This window comes from Heterodontus francisci, chromosome 5, assembly GCF_036365525.1.
Source record: "Heterodontus francisci isolate sHetFra1 chromosome 5, sHetFra1.hap1, whole genome shotgun sequence".
NCBI lineage: Eukaryota > Metazoa > Chordata > Chondrichthyes > Heterodontiformes > Heterodontidae > Heterodontus > Heterodontus francisci.
In genome coordinates, this window is record NC_090375.1 from 172,178,776 (window position 1) to 172,199,608 (window position 20,833).

Sequence of the window (20,833 nt, forward strand, 5' to 3'; positions counted from 1 at the left end):
TTGGATCAGGAAAAAAAGGCGGCTTATGGCAGTTTCGGAGCACTGAAAACAGAGGAGTAGAGAAAGTGTAGGGGGGTAGTTAAAAAAATAATTAGGAGGGCGAAGAGGGGACATGAAAAAACATTGGTGGTCAATATAAAGCAAAATCCTAAGGCGTTTTAGAAGTATATTAAGGGCAAGAGGATAACCAGGGCAAGAGTAGGGCCCATTAGGGACCAAAGTGGCAATCTGTGTGTGGAGCCGGAGGACACAGGTGAGGTTTTAAATGATTACTTTTCATCTTTCACTGTGGAGAACGACGATGTAGGTGTAGGGAGGGGGATTGCAATATACTTGAACATATTAACATTGAAAGGGAGGAAGTAATAGATGTTTTAACAGGCTTAGAAGTGGATAAATCCCCAGGTCCAGATGAGATGTATCCCAGGCTGTTATGTGAGGCAAGGGAGGTGATAGCAAGGGCTCTGACACAAATTTTCAGATCCTCTCTGGCCACGGGAAAGATGCCAGAGGACTGGAGGACAGCGAATGTGGTACCATTATTCAAGAAGGGTAGCAGGGATAAACCAGGTAATTACAGGCCGGTGGGTCGAACATCAGTGGTTGGGAAACTATTGGAAAAAATTCTGAGAGACAGGATTAATCTGCACTTGGAGAGGCAGGGAAAAATCAGGGATAGTCAGCATGGCTTTGTCAGGGGGAATCGTGTCCAACTAACTTGACTGAATTTTTCGAGGAGGTGACTAGATGTGTAGATGAGGGTAAAGCAGTTGATGTAGTCTACATGGACTTCAGTAAAGCTTTTGATAAGATCCCGCATGGGAAATTCGTTAAGAAGGTAAGAGCCCATGGGATCCAGCGCAAGTTGGCAAATTGGATCCAAAATTGGCTTAGAGGCAGGAAATAGAGGGTAATGATTGAGGGTTGTTTTTGCGAGTGGAAGCCTGTGACCAGTGGTGTACCACAGGGATCGGTGCTGGGACCCTTGCTGTTTGTAGTGTACATTAATGATTTAGACATGAATATAGGAGGTATGATAAGTAAGTTCGCAGATTACATGAAAATTGGTGGTGTCACAAATAGTGAGGAGGAAAGCCTTAGATTACAGGGCGATATAGATGGGCTGGTAAGATGGGCGGAGCTGTGGCAAATGGAATTTAATCCTGAGAAGTGTGAGGTGATGCATTTTGGGAGGATTAACAAGGCAAGGGAATATACAATGGATGGTAGGACCCTAGGAAGTACAGAAGGTCAGAGGGATCTTGGTGTACTTGTCCATAGATCACTAAAGGCAGCAGCACAGGTAGATAAGGTGGTTAGGAAGGCATATGGGATACTTGCCATTATTAGCTAAGGCATAGAATATAAGAGCAGGGAGGTTATGATGGAGCTGTATAAAATGCTAGTTAGGCCACAGCTGGAGTACTGTGTACAGTTCTGGGCACCACACTACAGGAAGTATGTGATTGCACTGGAGAGGATGCAGAGAAGATTCACCAGGATGTTGCCTGGGCTGGAGCATTTCAGCTATGAAGAAAGACTGAAAAGGCTAGGGTTGTTTTCCTTAGAACAGAGAAGGATGAGGGGGGACATGATTGAGGGATACAAAATTATAAGGGGCATTGATAGGTTAGATAGGAAGAGACTTTTTCCCTCAGCGAATAACCAGGGGGCGTACATTTAAGGTAAGGGGCAGGAGATTTAGAGGGGATTTGAGGAAACATTTTTTCACCCAGAGGGTGGTTAGAATCTGAAATACACTGCCTGAAGTGGTGGTAGAGGCAGGAACCTTCACAACATTTAAGAAGTATTTAGATGAGCACTTGAAACACCATAGCATACAAGGCTATGGGCCAAGTGCTGGAAAATGGGACTAGAATAGTTAGGTGCTTGATGGCCGGCACAGACATGATGGGCCGAAGGGCCTGTTTCTGTGCTGCATAACTCTATGACTCTATGAGGGAGGAATCCCATCTCATTGAGCTGCTGGCCAATCAGTGGGCTGACAGCTCTTAGTCCTTGCGTTTTCCACAGCATAGAGCAGGTACGTACCCAATATGCACCTGCCTACCATGCCCAAGCAAACAAGATGCTCTCCCTGTGACCGCGCTAATTCTGGCAAGGTCAACATTGGAGGGCACCAACAGCCTGCAATCTCAGCACTCCAGCAGGGATCACGGCCTATGCATTTTCAGGGACCTCTGCACTCACAACTCAAACCAGCAGCTAATTGTGACAGTGCGATACAATACTAAGGGGGCGATTTTCCAAGGGGTTGTTTGTCAACTGGGAACCTTATATGACAGCTGTGGCATAAAAACAGAAAGCACTGGAAATACTCAGCAGGTCAGGCAGCATCTGTGGAGAGAGAAGCAGAGTTACCGTTTCAGGTCTGTGACCTTTCATTAGAATCGTTGCTGAGACCTGCTGAGCATTTCCAGCACTTTCTATTTTTATTTTGGATTTGCAGCATCTGCAGTATTTTGCTTTTCTTATTATGACAGCTGTGGATATTGGGTCAGTAATGGTATGCTTCCTTCAAATTCCCAATTTGCTCATCGATCGAACGGAGCTTTCTCCCAGCAGCACAAACACTGATAAATGGCCCTTGAATCTCACATAATGCCTGCAAAACTAAACAACTAATTTAAAATAGTTTGTTTGTTTTTGAAGAAATGAGGAATACTTTATAATGAACGTACTCCCTCTATATTGATCCACTCACTTAAGTAGAATGATAATTTGGTTTTTATCCTGGAAAAATTTATTTGAGGGTTTGAATGTCTGCCATTTTCACCATCTTAATAAATAGTTGTAAATGCATAATAACCTCTTTAACTATAATTGTACAAATTAATTGCACTCTGCTTCAGATTCCATTTCACTGAGATGAAAATAGTATCAGTCAGTAATGTCATAACTGCTGTCAACCAATGTATATTTAGCACTGTGGTGATGGCGTTACCTTAATATCCGTCATTGAGTCCTTAAGAGAGTAACAATGACTCAACGGATAACTAGACTGTGCAGCTCAGCCAAGCAAAGTGCCTGGTTTAATCTCCGTTCTGTGCTGATTTGGCCGATCTCGGCTGAGATGGCAATAGAAGTACTCATAAGACCATATGAAATAGGAAGAGGAGTAGGCCATTTGGCCCCTCAAGCTTGCTCTGCCATTCAATAAGATTGTGGCCTTAACTTTCCTGACTGCCCCCTATAACTTTTGACTCCCTTGTAGATCAAAAATCTGTCTATGTCAGCCTTGAATAAATTCAATGACCCAGCCTCCAATGCTGTCTGGGGATGAGAATTCCAAAGATTACTGACCCTCAGAGAAGAAATTCTTCCTCATCTCCTTTGGAATTCCAAATACACTACATCTACTGGTTCCCCTTTATCCACCCTGCTTGTTATGTCATCAAAAAACTCTAATAAATTTGTCAAATACGATTTCCCTTTCATAGAACCATGCTGACTCTGGCCAATTGCATTATAATTTTCTAAATGTCCTGCTTCTACCTCCTTAATAATGGATTCCAGCATTTTCCCAATGACAGATGTTAGGCTAACTGCCCTATATAGTTTCCTGCTTTCTGCCTTCCTCCTTTCTTGAATAGAAGTGTTATGTTTGCTGTTTTCCAATCCGCTGGGAACTTTCCAGAAACGAGGGAATTTTGGAAGATTGCAACCAATGTATTCACTATCTCTGCCGCCACTTCCTTTAAGACCCTCAGATGCAGGCCATCAGGTCCAGGGGACTTATCAGTCTTTAGTTCCATTAGTTTTCCCAGTAGATTTTCTCCAGTGATAGTTATTATTTTAAGTTTCTCCCTCCCATTTGCCTCTTGATTTTCTACTGTTCTTTGGATGCTTTTTATGTATTTTACTGTGAAGAAAGATACAAAATAATTGTTCAAAGTCTCTGCCATTTCCTTGTTTCCCATGATGAATTCTCCAGTCTCATCCTCTAAGGGACCAACACTTACTTTAGCTACTCTTTTCCTTTTTATATATTTGTAGAAGCTTTTATTGTCTATTTTTATATTTCTTGCTGGTTTACTCTCATACTATAATTTCTCACATTTTTTTTTAAGTTACCCTCTGCTGGTTTCTAAAATTTTCACAATCTTCTGGCCTATCACTAATCTTTACAGCATTGTATGCCTTTTCTTTCAATTTGATACCATTCTTAACTTGCTCAGTTAGCCACAGATGGTGCATCCTTCTCATAGAGTTTTTCCTTCTCAATGGAATATCTTTGTTGAGAGTTATGAAACATCTCCTTAAATATCTGCCACTGCATCTCTACCATCTTACCTTTTAACTTATGTTCCCAGCCCACTTTAGCCAATTCTATCTTCATACCCTTGTAATTGCTGTTAGGTTTAATACACTAGTTTCAGACCCACATTTCTCATCCTCAAACTGAGCGTGAAATACTATCATGTTATAGAACCATAGAACAATTACGACACAGAATGCGGCTATTCAGCCCATCATGTCCGTACCAGCCGAAACAAAACTAGCTGCCCAATCTAATCTCACCTTCCAGCAACTGGTCCATAGCCTTGCTGGTTACAGCACTTCAGGTACATGTCCAGGTATCTTTTAAAAGAACTGAGGGTTTCTGCCTCCACCACCATTCCTAGCAGCGAATTCCAGACACCCACCACCCTCTGGGTGAAAAAGTTTTTCCTCATATCCCCTCTAATCCTTCTACCAATCACCTTAAATCTGTGCCCCCTGGTAACTGACCTCCCCTCCAGGAGAAATAGGTCCTTCCTGTCTACTCTATCTAGGCCCCTCAAAATTTTGTACACCTCAATTAAGTTTGTACACCTCAGCCTCCTCAGTTCCAGGGAAAACAACCCCAGCCAATCCAATCCTTCCTCATAGCTGCAACTTTCAAGCCCTGGCAACATTCTTGTAAATTTCCTCTGTACTTTCTCAAGAGCAATTATGTCCTTTCTGTAATGTGGTGACCAGAACTGTATGCAATACTCCAGCTGTGGCCTAACCAGCGTTTTATACAGTTCTAGCATCACATCCCTGCTTTTGTATTCTATACCTCACCAATAAAGGAAAGCAATCCATATGCCTTCTTCACCACTCTATCTACCTGTCCTGCTACCTTCAGGAACCTGTGGACAAGCACTTCTTCTACCCATTTCAATATGCTCCCGTTTATTGTGTATTCCCTAGCTTTGTTTGCCCTCCCCAAATGCATTATCTCTCATTTCTCTGAATTGAATTCTATTTGCCACTTTCCCACCCACTCAACCAAACCATTGATATCATTCTGGAGTCTACGACTATCCTCTTCACAATTAACGACACGGCCAATTTTTGTGTCATCAGCAAATTTCCCAATCATGCCCCCTACATTTAACTCCAGAGCATTAATATATACCACAAACAGCAAGCAACCCAACACTGAGCCCTGTGGAACACCACTGGAAACCGCTTTCCATTCACAAAAACAACCGTCAACCCTTTGTTTCCTGTCCCTGAGCCAATTCTGGATCCAACCTGCCACGTTTCCCTGTATCCAATGGGCTTTCATTTTACTGACCAGTCTGCCATGTGGGACCTTGTCAAATGCCTTAAAATCCATGTAGGCCACATCCACTGCACTGCCCTCATCAATTCTCCCTGTCACTTCCTCAAAAAACTCAATCAAGTTAGCAAGACATGACCTTCCCCTAACAAATCCATGCTGACTATCCCTGATTAATCCGTGCCTTTCTAGGTGGCGGTTTATCCTGTCTCTCAGAATTGATTCTAACAATTTACCCACCACCGAGGTCAGACTGACTGGCCTATAATTATTTGGCCTATCCCTTGCACCCTTTTTAAACAATGATACAATGTTCGCAAACCTCCAATCACTCTTTATGATCACTCTTGCCTGGAGGATCCATTACTACGAGGTCATTAATTAATCCTTTTTCATTACAAATAACCAGGTTTAAAATAGCCTGCTCCCGGGTTGGTTCCAGAATGTATTGTTCTAAGAAACTGTCCCTAATACACTCTATGAACTCATATCCTCCAGGCTACCTTTGCCAACTTGACTCATCCAATCTATATGAAGGTAACAATTGCCAACGATTATTGCAGCACCTTTCCTACAAGTCCCCATTATTTCTTGATTTATACACGGTCCGATAGTGTAGCCACTGTTACGCAGCCTATAAAGAACTCCCACCAGTGACTTCTTGCCTTTGCCTTTTCTTATCTCCACCCAAACTGATTCTACATCTTGATCTTCCGAGCCAAGATCATTTCTCACTACTGTACTGATCTCATCCTTTATTAACAGAGCTACGCCACCTCCGTTTCCTTTCTTCCTATCCTTCTGAAATGTCAAATACCCTTCAAATACCTTGATTATTCAGTTCCCAGCCTCGGTCACCTTGCAACCACATCTCTGTAATGGCCATCATATCATACTCATTTATTTCTGTTTGTGCTATCAATTCATCCATCTTGTTATGAATGCTGCATGCTTTCAGATAAAGAGCCTTTAATTCCTTATTTTTACCATTTTTCCCTACTCTGACCTTATTTGCTGGTGCACTCTTATGTTTGTATGCTCTGTTCCTTCCTGCCACACTCTGGTTATCATGACCCATATCGCTGCCCTGCACTATCGCCTTGCCCTTTCTCTTTAACTTTTCAAATCTCCCCTCATGTAAACACTCCCTACCCACTATTTAGTTTAAAGCCCTCTCCACAGCCCTTGTTATACGATTCGCTTGGATACTGGTCCCAGCGTAGTTCACGTGAAGGCGGTCCCAATGGTACAGCTCCCTCTTTCCCCAGTACTGATGCCAGTGCCCAGTGAACAGAAACCCATTTCTCCCACACCAATTTTTGAGCTACAAATTCTATTCTTTGATCTTATTTACCCTATGCCAGGGATTATTACCTTTGTGGTTCTACTTTTTAATTTAGCCCCTAGCTTCTCATACTCCCTCAGCAGAACATCTTTCTTAGTCTTACCTATGTCATTGGTACCCACGCGGACCACGACAGCTGAATTCTTCCTCTCCCACTCCAAGTACCCCTCCAGCCCTGAGGAGATGTCCTTAACCCTGGCCCGCGCAGGCAACACAGCTTTCGGGAGTCATGCTTTCGGCTACAGAAAACCCACTTGAATGGCTCCCTGTACCATGTTGCTGTGGTCAGTTTGCTCATTCTCCCTGCAGTCCTTGCTCTCCTCCACACAATCTGTAAGAATCTCAAACTTCTTGGACAATTGCAAGGGTAAAGCGGCTCCTCCATTGTTCCCTTCTGGATCCCCATACCTGCCTCACTTGCAGTCACACCCTCCTGTCTCTGAGGACAGACCAAATCTGAAGTACCTAGCCTAAGGCATGTGACTGCCTCCTGGAACAAAGTTTCCAGGTAACTTTCCCCCTCCCTGATGCATCACAGTTTCCGAATCTCAGACTCCAGCTCATGAAGTCTGAGCCGAAGTTCCTCGAGTTGCAGACACTACAGATGTGGTTGCTATAATTCCTATCAGTGTGCCTGGTCCCTCCTGCCTGGTATACAGTGAAAATGTTCATCTCAGGTGAGGAGAGGATTCGGCTTGGGATGATCTCTGCTCCTCTTCCTGCCTTCTGAATGAATATTAATGTGAGCACACTGACATTCTAGCTTCACAAATGAAGTTTGGCAATGAGGATAAAGTTCCAAAGAAGGGTCACTGACCCGAAACGTTAACTCTGCTTCTCTTTTCACAGATGCTGCCAGACCTGCTGAGTGGTTCCAGCATTTCTTGTTTTTATTATAAAGTTCTGGAGGTTGGCTGGGTCTTGTATAACCGTACCCAAACATGATTTACTACTTTGAGGGTATGAGAGTGGAACATTTGTGGGCGAGATGGGGTGGGAAGAGAATAACAATAATAACATTGTGAGAAAAACTAGATCTGCTCCTCCAGGCAAGTAATTACCTCTCTATAAAAAAAATCATGCACTGCATTGCACTGATCCATTTGACGAATAGAGGATCCTTTTCTATTATGTATTCTTCAGAATAAGCAACAACATTTTTCAAGTTTAATATAATTTCATACATAAGAAGCCTCATGAGAGAAATCTATGCACCATATCAAACTGGATGAAAAATACATTTGAAAAAGGCCTGCATTTGAATTGAATCCACCTGACACCTAGACAGTCACAATAACATTGACTTTCCAAGTCTTTGCCCATGGTGAAAATGCACTAAATTTACTGCAATGTTTATATTTGGGGCTACTGAATCTGTACCAGTTCGCCCATCTTTTTGAAAAGGGACTTGGTTTCTAAACACACGTGCACAATGACAAATAGAAATCAATAAGATGAACTGCAATAACCCGCCAAGGATTCTTTGACAGCATCTCCCAAACCTGCGACCTCCACCACCTAGAAGGAAAAGGAAAGCAGGCGCATGGGAACACCACCACCTGCAAGGTCCCCTCCAAGAAACACACCATCCGGCCTTGGAAATATATCGCCGTTCCTTCACTGTCGTTGGGTCCCTACTTAACAGCCGTCACATAGCTTGAGGCTATTTTGAACGGAAAATTATCTGCTGTGCCCCCTAATTTCTCAAAATGCACTCCCTGTAATCAGAGAATACCCTCCTTATGGACAAAAATGGTTCATTTGCATTCTAAAATATATTCCAATCTTTTAGCAGGCTGTGCTAAAGGAGGAAAAGAGGAGAAAAGACATATCAGGCAAAATTTAAGTGAAAGGAGAACTGATGTGAAGGCATCAATCTATGGGTCACCAACCCCCTGTAACTTAGTTGATGAAGGAGAAGTGTGGCTGCATGAATTGAATTAAAAACAATTGTTCTGTTTGATACTCCAGAGCACCCTCTTTAGTGAATGAGAGTGTTACCAAACCTGGAAAGAAAGGTTACCCAGGCTCAATGTTATTTACATGACCCAAGATGACCAGTCACAATGTGTTGTCTGTCAACCTATTGCATATTTATTGCTCAATCATAGCAACTCCATACTAAAACTTATAGCCACTTCATTATATTGCATGGCAGGCAGGCGTTCTCAATGCTGTATACAATTGAAACCCTTGTCACACTCACATCTTCTAAAGGCAGTACAACTCAAATCATTGTAAAACAATGAGGTGCAAGATTACTTACTGACGCCCAAAGTTGGCCTGCTGGTTAGGCATGGGTCTGTCATTGTGCATGTGCTCCTTAAACTAACAGCATCTCCAAGCTAGTGTTCCGCTTGTACAACAAGATGGCATATAATTCAAGAACAGGATTCTGACCTGGAAAAAGACTTCCTTGGCAAAATGTAGAAGGCAAGGCACAACTCCTCGGACATGCCCAAGTAACTGGGGTCGACTTGAATAAGGGTGTTCCGGGGTATAAGCCAACTCCTCATTTTCTAGCTCCATAAGGGCAAGAGGCATTGACAGAAAACGCCTAATCTAGCAGTTGGTTCTTAAATAAAGACTTTGAACCCTTCATTGCTTTGAAATGTAAAGACAAAAGGCTAAAGTGCAAAAATTAAGTGCAAAATGAACCAAATATTGCAACAATAACCGACTTAACATAACTTTTAAGAAACTTAGGAGGACCTAAATGGATGCAGCTTCTGCCACTAGGGAGTAAATATTCCTCCATTTGCCAGTGTGTGTGAAAAAATCAGCAAGGGAATAAAGTGAAGAAACCTATTGCACAATCCTGCCACCCTCATGAACATTGGCGATTGCAGGAAAGTCTATCCCCAAACTCCCAGATACACTCACTCAACAGCCAGAAAGCAACCTGCATCCCCTAATTGGAACAGAACTATAATTAAATAAAATAATTAAAACCTTTGTTTCTGTGACTCTAATCACAAATGATCACTGCTCTGAAATCCTCTGAAGAAGGAATTTTACTCCACACAAGATCAGGGGGCAGGTTGTTCAACCTTGCCCGTCTAAGAGCGAAGTCCAAAGTACGGAAAGTCCTCATCAGAGAACTCCTCTTTGCTGACGATGCTGCTTTAACATCTCACACTGAAGAGTGCCTGCAGAGTCTCATCGACAGGTTTGCGGCTGCCTGCAATGAATTTGGCCTAATCATCAGCCTCAAGAAAACGAACATCATGGGGCAGGACGTCAGAAATGCTCCATCCATCAATATTGGCGACCACGCTCTGGAAGTGGTTCAAGAGTTCACCTACCTAGGCTCAACTATCACCAGTAACCTGTCTCTAGATGCAGAAATCAACAAGTGCATGGGTAAGGCTTCCACTGCTATGTCCAGACTGGCCAAGAGAGTGTGGGAAAATGGCGCACTGACACAGAACACAAAAGTCCGAGTGTATCAGGCCTGTGTCCTCAGTACCTTGCTCTATGGCAGCGAGGCCTGGACAACGTATGCCAGCCAAGAGCGACGTCTCAATTCATTCCATCTTCGCTGCCTCCGGAGAATACTTGGCATCAGGTGGCAGGACTATATCTCCAACACAGAAGTCCTTGAAGCGGCCAACACCCCCAGCTTATACACACTACTGAGTCAGCGGCGCTTGAGATGGCTTGGCCATGTGAGCCGCATGGAAGATGGCAGGATCCCCAAAGACACATTGTACAGCGAGCTCGCCACTGGTATCAGACCCACCGGCCGTCCATGTCTCCGCTATAAAGACATCTGCAAACGCGACATGAAATCGTGTGACATTGATCACAAGTCGTGGGAGTCAGTTGCCAGCATTCGCCAGAGCTGGCGGGCAGCCATAAAGACAGGGCTAAATTGTGGCGAGTCGAAGAGACTTAGTAGTTGGCAGGAAAAAAGACAGAGGCGCAAGGGGAGAGCCAACTGTGCAACAGCCCCGACAAACAAATTTCTCTGCAGCACCTGTGGAAGAGCCTGTCACTCCAGAATTGGCCTTTATAGCCACTCCAGGCGCTGCTTCACAAACCACTGACCACCTCCAGGCGCGTATCCATTGTCTCTCGAGATAAGGAGGCCCAAAAGGTAAAGGTAGGTAAAAGGTAATCACAAATGATCACTGTTTGCTAATCTCCCTATATATGATGGCAAGATACTCAAAATAGTTCCAAACCTAAGCCCCTCTGCTTCTTGTACTTTCTCTTTAGAAAGACAGGCCAATTTTTAAATTTATTTGTTATTGCGTTAACCCTACTTGTGAATTACTAATCTGAATTAACCTAAAACAGCTACAAATTTAAAATGGTGAAAAGTATAGGTGTAAATTGATATGCACCTGCAAAGTCAAGAAAGATATTTGGGGCTGGATTTTCCATTTGGGGTTGGGATCCCAATGTCAGGATTAAATGCAGGTTCCAAACTCGCACCATGTCGGGAAGAGTCACCCAACATGATTTTTGGCCAGTTAGTCAATAGGAGGCCCTCCAGCGATGACATATCAACTGCCCCACTGCCCAAAGAGGGAGCTGTCAATGCCCGCAGAGAGGGGGGGCTGGAAACGCCCACAATGGAGGTGTCCTCTGAAGACCAGTTAAAAAAATTTGATTATCAACAGCCACAGCTGCCAAGCCGTGATCATGGAAGGGCATTCCCTCCACTGGATGTCCAGTTGGCAACAGCTGTGGCCCGCGGGTGCAGTGGGGGACCCGAGCGGGATGAAGTGGTGCCCGGTGTCTCCCGCCTTGTCTTGCGGGCCACGTTTCAGCCACAGTGAGGCCTGCCTACCAACTGGAAAATCCCAGTCAGTGTGGGAGGGAGGCCTTAATAAACTCCTTAATTACCTCAATTAGCTACCCGCCCACTGCAGGCAAGCAGCCGTTCCACCCCTAACCTCAACTTCTCGAAAATGGCTCGGGGGAAGGATGGTGCCAGTAAACCGGCACACCGGCCGGCAATGCAAAATTTCAGGCCTGCCCATCTCCTGACCAGCTACCATCAGCCTTTGAAAATCCTGCCCTTCATGTCAATTTAAACATATATATTGATTCAATTTGCCTGCAGTCAAAAGTCAAAACTGAAAAAAAGGATTAAGCTCCAAGACAAGTCAAACTTTAGCTGAATGCCTCTGAGTGCCTATTATTTTCAATAGTTTATTGGGAATATAGGTCTGTGTGGAATAAATGTTAACATATATCTTGTCTTAGTTTAAGAACTCATGTTTTCCATCATGGTGTTGATACTGGATCCTGCTGATTAATTGCTTATTAAATGATGCTCAGTTCTGTTGTCCTCACTAAATGTGTTAAGAATGTTATATGCTTATTAAGTCATAGAAATCTTTCATTTGTTAAATCGATGATGTACATGTATGATAGAGAACTTTTAAAAAAAAGCAAAAATGCTTTAGAGCACAGTCTAATGTTTTAATACAGTTTCATTCCTAATGAATTACTTCCCATTTTATTTTATTGTTTGGGCCAATGCTCTGGGAGCAATTTGACTTGGGGCTGATAAATGCTGAAAGCAATCAAACATTTGTTATTACCAAATGAATCAGATTACCGTAATTTGTGTGCTCCATTATGTTGCTTACAGTGATATGGTGATCATACACGCACACTGTGTAATTGTGTCATTTTCACTCCAGTTTTATTACTACAAGTTTAATATTTCAGCTCTAGAATTCTGGCAAGGGTTATCCCAATTGGCCATCGTGGAAGCCCGAGAAATGGCACAAATGCTGATTGCACGTTTTACCAGGGCTTCTGAGGAAGTTCCAGCAATGTTAGGGTGGACGATCGGGAGAACCCCTATGGAAATTCACCTCCATAGTTTTACATAGAAGTCATTTTCATTTGGTCTCCATTAATCTTTAACACTCTGACCTTTGACTGACACAGCCCAATGGAATTTCCTGTTTTGAGACTCACTGTGATTGGACCCAACATGTCCTTTGAGTGCACATATCCACAACTGTATTAGAATTGCAAATCTTACATGTTAAAGTAAAATCTCTGGCTTGCCCAAGATAAAGATAACACAGTATGTTTTCACCTTGATCATAGGGCAGTAATCTTGTGCAGCAAATCAGCCCATGAAAGAACGCACTCAATATTTATTGCACTGAAGCCAATACAATGAAAGTTGGATGGTTTCCAAAACAGGCAGACGATCTGCTCCGATAGATTACCATCCATGTGGTGAAAATTTATCCCAATATATTTGTCAATACATTGCTTCACCTCTTTTGCACACATGCATTACAGAATCAGTCTATTAATTTAAATGAATGGATAATCGGGTGGGCTCCATTCCGGATGTGAGATTCTCCATGCTTTGGGGCGGCACAGTGGCGCAGTGGTTAGCATTGCAGCCTCACAGCTCCAGTGACCCGGGTTCAGTTCTGGGTACTGCCTGTGCAGAGTTTGCAAGTTCTCCCTGTGACTGCGTGGGTTTCCACCGGGTGCTCCTCCCGCAGCCAAAGACTTGCAGGTTGATAGGTAAATTGGCCATTGTAAATTGCCCCTAGTGTAGGTAAGTGGTAGGAGAATGGTGGGGATATGGTAGGGAATATGGGATTAACATAGGATTAGTATAAAATGGGTGGTTGTTGGTCAGCACAGACTCGGTGGGCCGAAGTGCCTGTTTCGTTGCTGTATCTCTCTATGTCTATGTCTAATCTTCTTCAATGCATTCTGCCCAGGAACATATTAAACATCCAAACACAAATGAGAACAATATGTCCTATTAACATCTTTTTAATTTTGCCTGTGCATGAACTTGTAGGCCCTGCCTCAGGAGGTAGCTTACCCAATGTACTGAAATAAGCCCAGAGGTCCAATTTCAGGTGAGCTCGGGACTCCCACTTAGTGCCATAAATAGGCCATAACCAACTTCTATGCCAGCATTTTATTGAGGCCGTCAGATATCTGTTTGTTTGGGGGACAAGTGTGCCAGACATTGTGTCTTGGAAATTCTGTACTTTTTGATATCAGTACAGAGGATGTGAGTAATGCTGGCAAGACCAGGTTTATTGTTTAACCCTAGCTGCCCCGAGAGGAGTGGTGGTGGGCCTTCTCTTTAAATGGCATGTTCTTGAGATGTAAACGATAGGGCCAATATTTTGAATTTGCGCCAATGGCAAAAAGCTTTACCTAACAACTGCACATCCCCAGGAAATAGTGGGCAGCACAGCCTGCCTTTTACATGAACTCAGCAATTTATTTCCACATATTTGCCGTATTTGTTGACAGACTGATATTTTAATTCTGTTGCTGTGTACTAATACAATAATATTTTCGGCTTTTGTTCAGGTAGTTGCCATTGCCTTTTGGAAGTTAGGACAGAGGAGATTCTGGAAATATGTCAATATTTGTTCTAACTAGCAGGTTCTAGTGATGTCATTAATTCATTAGAAGATGATGATGAAGCAGATAACAGCCTCTTAAAACTAATGAACTTGTCATGTGACCATTAATTACTACAGTTATATTGAAAGGAAGCTCAATAACATGGTTACCTGCCAGCCTCAAACGTAAACCAAGTTGAGTCTCTTCCATACCGTCTGAGCGAGCTTAGCGGCCACATAACAAGTTTCACTCTGGGGTTGTGGATGTCCCACAGATAAATGTTTTCATGTGTGATCTGCATGGTGCATTCTCCATAAATGTCCAAGTTGGGTGTTGGCATCAAGTATACGTTGAAACGCTCTAAAACACACAGAAAAAATAGATTTATATATTCAGACAACGTATTTACAGCACAGAAACAATGTTTGATCCAACAGGTCGTATTTATGCTCCACACGAGACTCCTCCCACCCTGTTTCATCTAATTCCATCAACATAAACTTCTACTGCTTTCTCCCTTGTGGTTATAACTTTGTTTCCCTTAAATACATTTATGCTAGTCATCTCAACCGTTCCTTGTGGTAACAATTTCCTTATTGTAACCACTCTCTGTGCAAAGAAATTTCTCCTGCATGCCCTATTCAATATATTAGTGACTATGTTATATACATGGCCCCTAGTTATGTTGTGTTCCTCAGTTAGAAACATTGGGGCGGATCTTGTTCTCCTCTTGACATTGGGTTTTGTGGCTTGGGTGGGGGGCCAGAGAATTGAAGGGGTAGTGGCCACCATAGAACCCGACACTGGGATTGCAGGTTCTGATCTTCCCAGGGGCGGTGAAGCTCCGTGGCAGCATCTCCGCCGCTCTGTGACAGGACCCTACTTTAAATATGGTAAGTACCTCTGTACATCCATTGGAATGCAATCTGCTGTGATCTTATCATCCATTTCCAATCTTGAGCTCAACATGTGGCACTCACGTGCCTTCACTTTCCCGTCCATGAGAAACTGGCACCACTGAGGCGGGAAAGGGGTCAACTCTGCATCATTTTAATGGATAAAGGGGGGGAAGGGGGCAACTCTGCAACTGGATACACTGCTTGCAGGGATGGCAGATTTTTAAATATAGACGCCAGCCCCTGCTCCTGCATAAAATTCACCCCATGCCTCTGGGTGATGACACCACGTGGAAGCATGCAGATGTTGAAGAGGAAGGGACCTGCAGCAAGCGTGCAACAAAAAGAGAAAAAAACATTGGGGGATATCTAGTGCTGTCTTTTAAACTTGTATGACTAGAACCAGGAGGGAGAGGCACCACAAAAACTGCTTCTATTGCAGTACATGTGGGGTTAAAAACTAGGTTCTATTACAGTATTTGGCTTAACTTGTTTTGTTAGACAATCACCTTAGAGCAGACCCTACTGGGATTGAATGATCCCTTTCTGTCTGATTTTGTACTGATTTGAGGCAGGTGAGGGCAGTGATCCACTGGCTCACTGCTGCTTGTCATCCCTTCTGAGCTAAATCTCCCTTCACAGATTTTTTCATCATCTTCTAATAATTGCCACAGCTGCAGATCTTCCATAGATCCTGCTAATCTCCATTCTCATTTGAGGCCTGATAACCTTCTACCTGGGTCTTGTAGTTATGTGAATACAGTTCAAATTGAATAGCCTACTTTCATGTATATTAACTCAGCACTTTAAAGGATTGGATCGCATCTCTTAGTCTTTTCACCAAAAGAGACAGAATGTTACGCAATCTCCAATATAAAACAAATAGTCGCTTGGGAGTACAGAACTTGAGTATTGCTGAAAATAGAAACAAGTTGCATTCTCCATGGCAACACCTCTACCAATCAGAGTTCATTTGCCAACCAATCATCACTTTCTTCTCATACAGTATACAGTTGTTGCTTTCCCTTACATTAGTATTCTTGCGGATTGTCCCGATGAGTGCAAGATGAAAAGCTTCAACATGTCTCTATTTTCATTAATAAAACAAATATTTAAACCTCCTTCTTCTTCTCTTCTTTGGCCTCCTTGTCTCGAGAAACAATGGGTAAGCGCCTGGAGGTGGTCAGTGGTTTGTGGAGCCACAGCCAAAGGCCAATACTAGAGTGACAGACTCTTCCACAGGTGCTGCAGATAAAACTGGTTGTCAGGGCTGTTTCGCAGTTGGCTCTCCCCTTGCGCTTCTGTCTTTTTTCCTTCCAACTGCTAAGTCTCTTCGACTCGCCACACTTTAGCCTCGCCTTTATGGCTGCCCGCCAGCTCTGGCAATCGCTGGCAACTGACTCCCACGACTTGTGATCAATGTCACAGGACTTCATGTCGCGTTTGCAGACGTCTTTAAAGCGGAGACATGGACGGCCGGTAGGTCTGATACCAGTGGCGAGCTCACTGTACAATGTGTCCTTGGGGATCCTGCCATCTTCCATGCGGCTCACATGGCCAAGCCATCTCAAGCGCCGCTGACTCAGTAGGATGTATAAGCTGGGGATGTTGGCCGCCTCGAGGACTTCTGTGTTGGAGATACGGTCCTGCCACCTGATGCCAAGGATTCTCCGGAGGCAGCGAAGATGGAATGAATTGAGACGTCGCTCTTGGCTGACATACGTTGTCCAGGCCTCGCTGCCGTACAGCAAGGTACGGAGGACACAGGCTTGATACACGCGGCCTTTTGTGTTCCGTGTCAGTGCGCCATTTTCCCACACTCTCTTGGCCAATCTGGACATAGCAGTGGAAGCCTTTCCCATGCGCTTGTTGATTTCTGCATCGAGAGACAGGTTACTGGTGATAGTTGAGCCTAGGTAGGTGAACTCTTGAACCACTTCCAGAGCGTGGTCGCCGATATTGATGGATGGAGCATTACTGACATCCTGTCCCATGATGTTCGTTTTCTTGAGGCTGATGCTCAGGCCAAATTCATTGCAGGCAGCCGCAAACCTGTCGATGAGATTCTGCAGACACTCTTCAGTGTGAGATGTTAATGCAGCATCGTCAGCAAAGAGGAGTTCCCTGATGAGGACTTTCCGTAATTTGGTCTTCGCTCTTAGATGGGCAAGGTTGAACAACCTGCCACCTGACCTTGCATGGAGGAAAATTCCTTCTTCTGAAGACTTGAACGCAAGTGAGAGCAGCAGGGAGAAGAAAATCCCAAACAGTGTAGGTGCGAGAACACAGCTCTATTTCACGCCACTCAGGATAGGAAAGGGGTCTGATGAGGCGCCGCTATGCTGAATTGTGCCTTTCATATTGTCATGGAATGAGGTGATGATACTTAGTAGCTTTGGTGGACATCCGATCTTTTCTAGTAGTCTGAAGCGACCACGTCTGCTGATGAGGTCAAAGGCTTTGGTGAGATCAATGAAAGCAACGTAGAGGGGCATCTGTTGTTCGCAGCATTTCTCCTGTAGCTGACGAAGGGAGAACAGCATGTCAATGGTCGATCTCTCTGCTCGAAAGCCACACTGTGCCTCAGGGTAGACGCGCTCGGCCAGCTTCTGGAGCCTGTTTAAAGCGACTCGAGCGAAGACTTTCCCCACTATGCTGAGCAGGGAGATTCCATGGTAGTTGTTGCAGTCACCGCGGTCACCTTTGTTTTTATAGAGGGTGATGATATTGGCATCGCGCATGTCCTGAGGTACTGCTCCCTCATCCCAGCACAGGCAAAGCAGTTCGTAGAGTGCTGAGAGTATAGCAGGCTTAGCACTCTTAATTATTTCAGGGGTAATGCCGTCCTTCCCAGGGGCTTTTCCGTTGGCTAGAGAGTCAATGGCATCACTGAGTTCCAATTTTGTTGGCTGTCCGTCCAGCTCATCCATGACTGGCAGAGACTGGGCTGCATTGAGGGCGGTCTCAGTGACAACATTCTCCCTGGAGTACAGTTCTAGGTAGTGCTCAACCCAGCGGTCCATTTGCTTGCGTTGGTCATTGATTGTGTCCTCTGATTTAGATTTGAGGGGGGCGATCTTTTTGATGGTTGGCCCAAAAACTCTCTTAATGCCATCATACATTGCTCTGATGTTTCCGGTGTCGGAGGCCAGCTGAATATGACTGCATAGGTGTTGCCAGTAGTCATTTGTGCAGCGCCTGGCTTTTCTTTGTGCAGCGCTTCTGGCTATTTTAAGAGCTACGGATGTTAACTCGCTGGGGGCTTTCTTGTAGTTCAGCAGTGCAATGCGCTTAGCGGCTATGACAGGTTCCAGCTCTTCAAAGTGAGATTGAAACCAGTCTGCATTCCGCTTCACACATTTGCCATAGGTGGTCATAGCTGACTCATAGATGGCGTCTCTGATGTGGGCCCACTTGGTCTTTGCATCCCCTGTGGGAGTGTTTTGAAGGGCTGTTGCAAGTGAATTTAGAAATTTTTGTAACAGCTGTGGATGAGAAATTCTGCTCGTGTTGATGCGCGGGTGGCCCTTCTGCTTGGAGTGATGCAGCTTCTTTGGTCTGAGTCTAACCTTGCTGCACACCAGGGAGTGGTCGGTGTCGCAGTCTGCACTGTGGAAGCTGCGTGTGGTTTGAACGCTGTTTAAAGAGGTTTGCCTTGTGAGGATTGGTGTCCTTACAGTTTCTTTATTGGGTCACATTGTGAATACTAATGAAATTCTCCAACATCACTGCCTAGTGATATCTTCAATAATTTATTTGGATTACAGTAGCCCAGTATGCTGAAAGGACACTCATGAAAAGTTTGCAATTACATCTTTGCAGGGAACATCATCTGAATGCTTCAATAGGCAGAAGTTAAGCCCAATTACTACACAAATATACGAAGGTAAATTTTATGAATGTAGATTTCTGACAGAGAGCCTTGCCCACTGGAAGCACATAAGAAATATTGCAGGTATACTCACAATGATGTCCTAATATACACTCCCAGCACATTGTTACATTTACTCTCTACTTTTCAGCAAGATTCAGAGGATACAAAAACACTGTACCCAGAGGGCAACACAATACAGAAACCATAAGTGTTGCCAAGGAGACTGAACAGGCACCATTCTGCAGGTTTTCAATTTGTATGTGCAAGAAGATACATAGAGTTGGAGGCCCCGATATTAACATAGAATTGGGATTAGTGCAGGCAGGGGTGGGGGGGATGGTGGCGATAGCAGGTGATAAATGCGCAAGATCATGGAAGGCGTAGAAATGCCTGATTTCAACATGGACGCCTCATTATGATTTTACTTACGGGTTTCGCATTCCCACCGCACGTGAGTGATGCGTACTCGCATGAGGGGATTTCAATCTGACTATTTGAAGACACAGATTTGGAGGAGCCGTGTGGATTGTATTAAGTGAAGTGAAAGCTGCGAGATGGAATCAGGGAGGGCAAAAGCTGTGCAATGTTTCATGAGGCAAATCTAGAAGTACAGCTGGGTACAGTTGGAGTGAGGAAGGAGGTGCCCTCACGATGGCAAAAGGAACTTCTGCCACAATAACTAAGGCGTGGCTTGGCTGAGCAGCAGAAATGTTGTCATGAACACGTGAATCCAGAGTAAGAAGCGGTTCAAAAATCTAACCAGGTCAGGAAAGGTAAGTAAAGTTGTAGGTGGGCCTACATGCTGTAGTGTAAGCCCTCACAGAGTCTTGCCAGTCATACTCCATTCATATCGTTCCTCAAACCCACTTAAGTTTCAGCAGCACCCACCCTTCCATTTCAATGCACTTTCTCACCTCTTACTTCCTCCATCCACCACTGCCACTCACACCAATCCTTATGTAATGTGTTCCCACCTCAGCCACTTCCCCCAATTCCCAACACACATTCTCAAATCGTTCCACTGACACTCGTGCTACATCTGCCTGATTGTCACCCTCACCATAGGCACTGTATCCATCGAATACACACATGCCTTACAGACACTTATACCTCTGTCGTACCCCTTTCAGCAGAAAAGAGCACAAAATACAACGGAGAGGATTGGAGGTGGACCACCACAGATGGAGCAGGCTGAGCATCGGAGATGGAGAGACTCGCACTTCATAACTGCAGGGTTATAGAACTGGTCTCTCCTACCCACATCTCCTACGAGACGAAGTCATTTTGACTTGAATTCAGCATCTTAATCATGTGGATTTCAATATCTGCATATTCCCATGTAAAATCATATCCATCTCTTCTCCCCTCCAGAGGCATCACAAGAAAAATAGCCTTGTCTTTTTCAGCTGATTCCTTCTGAGGGTGCACTGCTACAGGACTCATGTGAACCAGGCACCAGTGCAGATATGAGCACTTCGTTGGGATGTCATCTGATGAATTGCACAGCACAACTGAGCAAGAACAGACAGTGGTGACAGGGACAGCTGTGGAGAGTCCATGTCAGAGGGCACACTCCTCTCCAAGGTTTGCTCAGCTGGAGAGGGATGCTGAACCCCGGAGATGCTGAAGAATGATAAAGAGTCAACAGCGAATGTATAAGAACTGGCATTCCTGCCAGGCACATTTTCCACAATATCTCAATTTTCTTTATTTCCAGACCTGCATCTATTAAAGAATAATGAAAGCAATACAAGCGAAGTGTACAATGTGCTTACCCCCATCAGGGGTGATTGAGTATTCAA

General features: G+C 44.2%; 1 protein-coding gene across 4 annotated transcripts in view; it reads right to left on the reverse strand.

The window, feature by feature from the left end:
• Positions 1 to 20,833, reverse strand: part of dok6 (docking protein 6) — a 506,642-nt gene that overhangs the window by 103,598 nt on the left and 382,211 nt on the right. For all 4 annotated transcript variants that reach the window (XR_010975088.1, XR_010975089.1, XM_068032346.1 and 1 more), the window contains exon 5: positions 14,432 to 14,621. Coding sequence is in view for 2 of the 4 variants with exons in the window: in XM_068032346.1 (XP_067888447.1) it covers positions 14,432 to 14,621 (190 nt within the window). In the remaining 2 variants the exon portion in view is untranslated. The remainder of the gene's footprint in view (positions 1 to 14,431; positions 14,622 to 20,833) is intronic.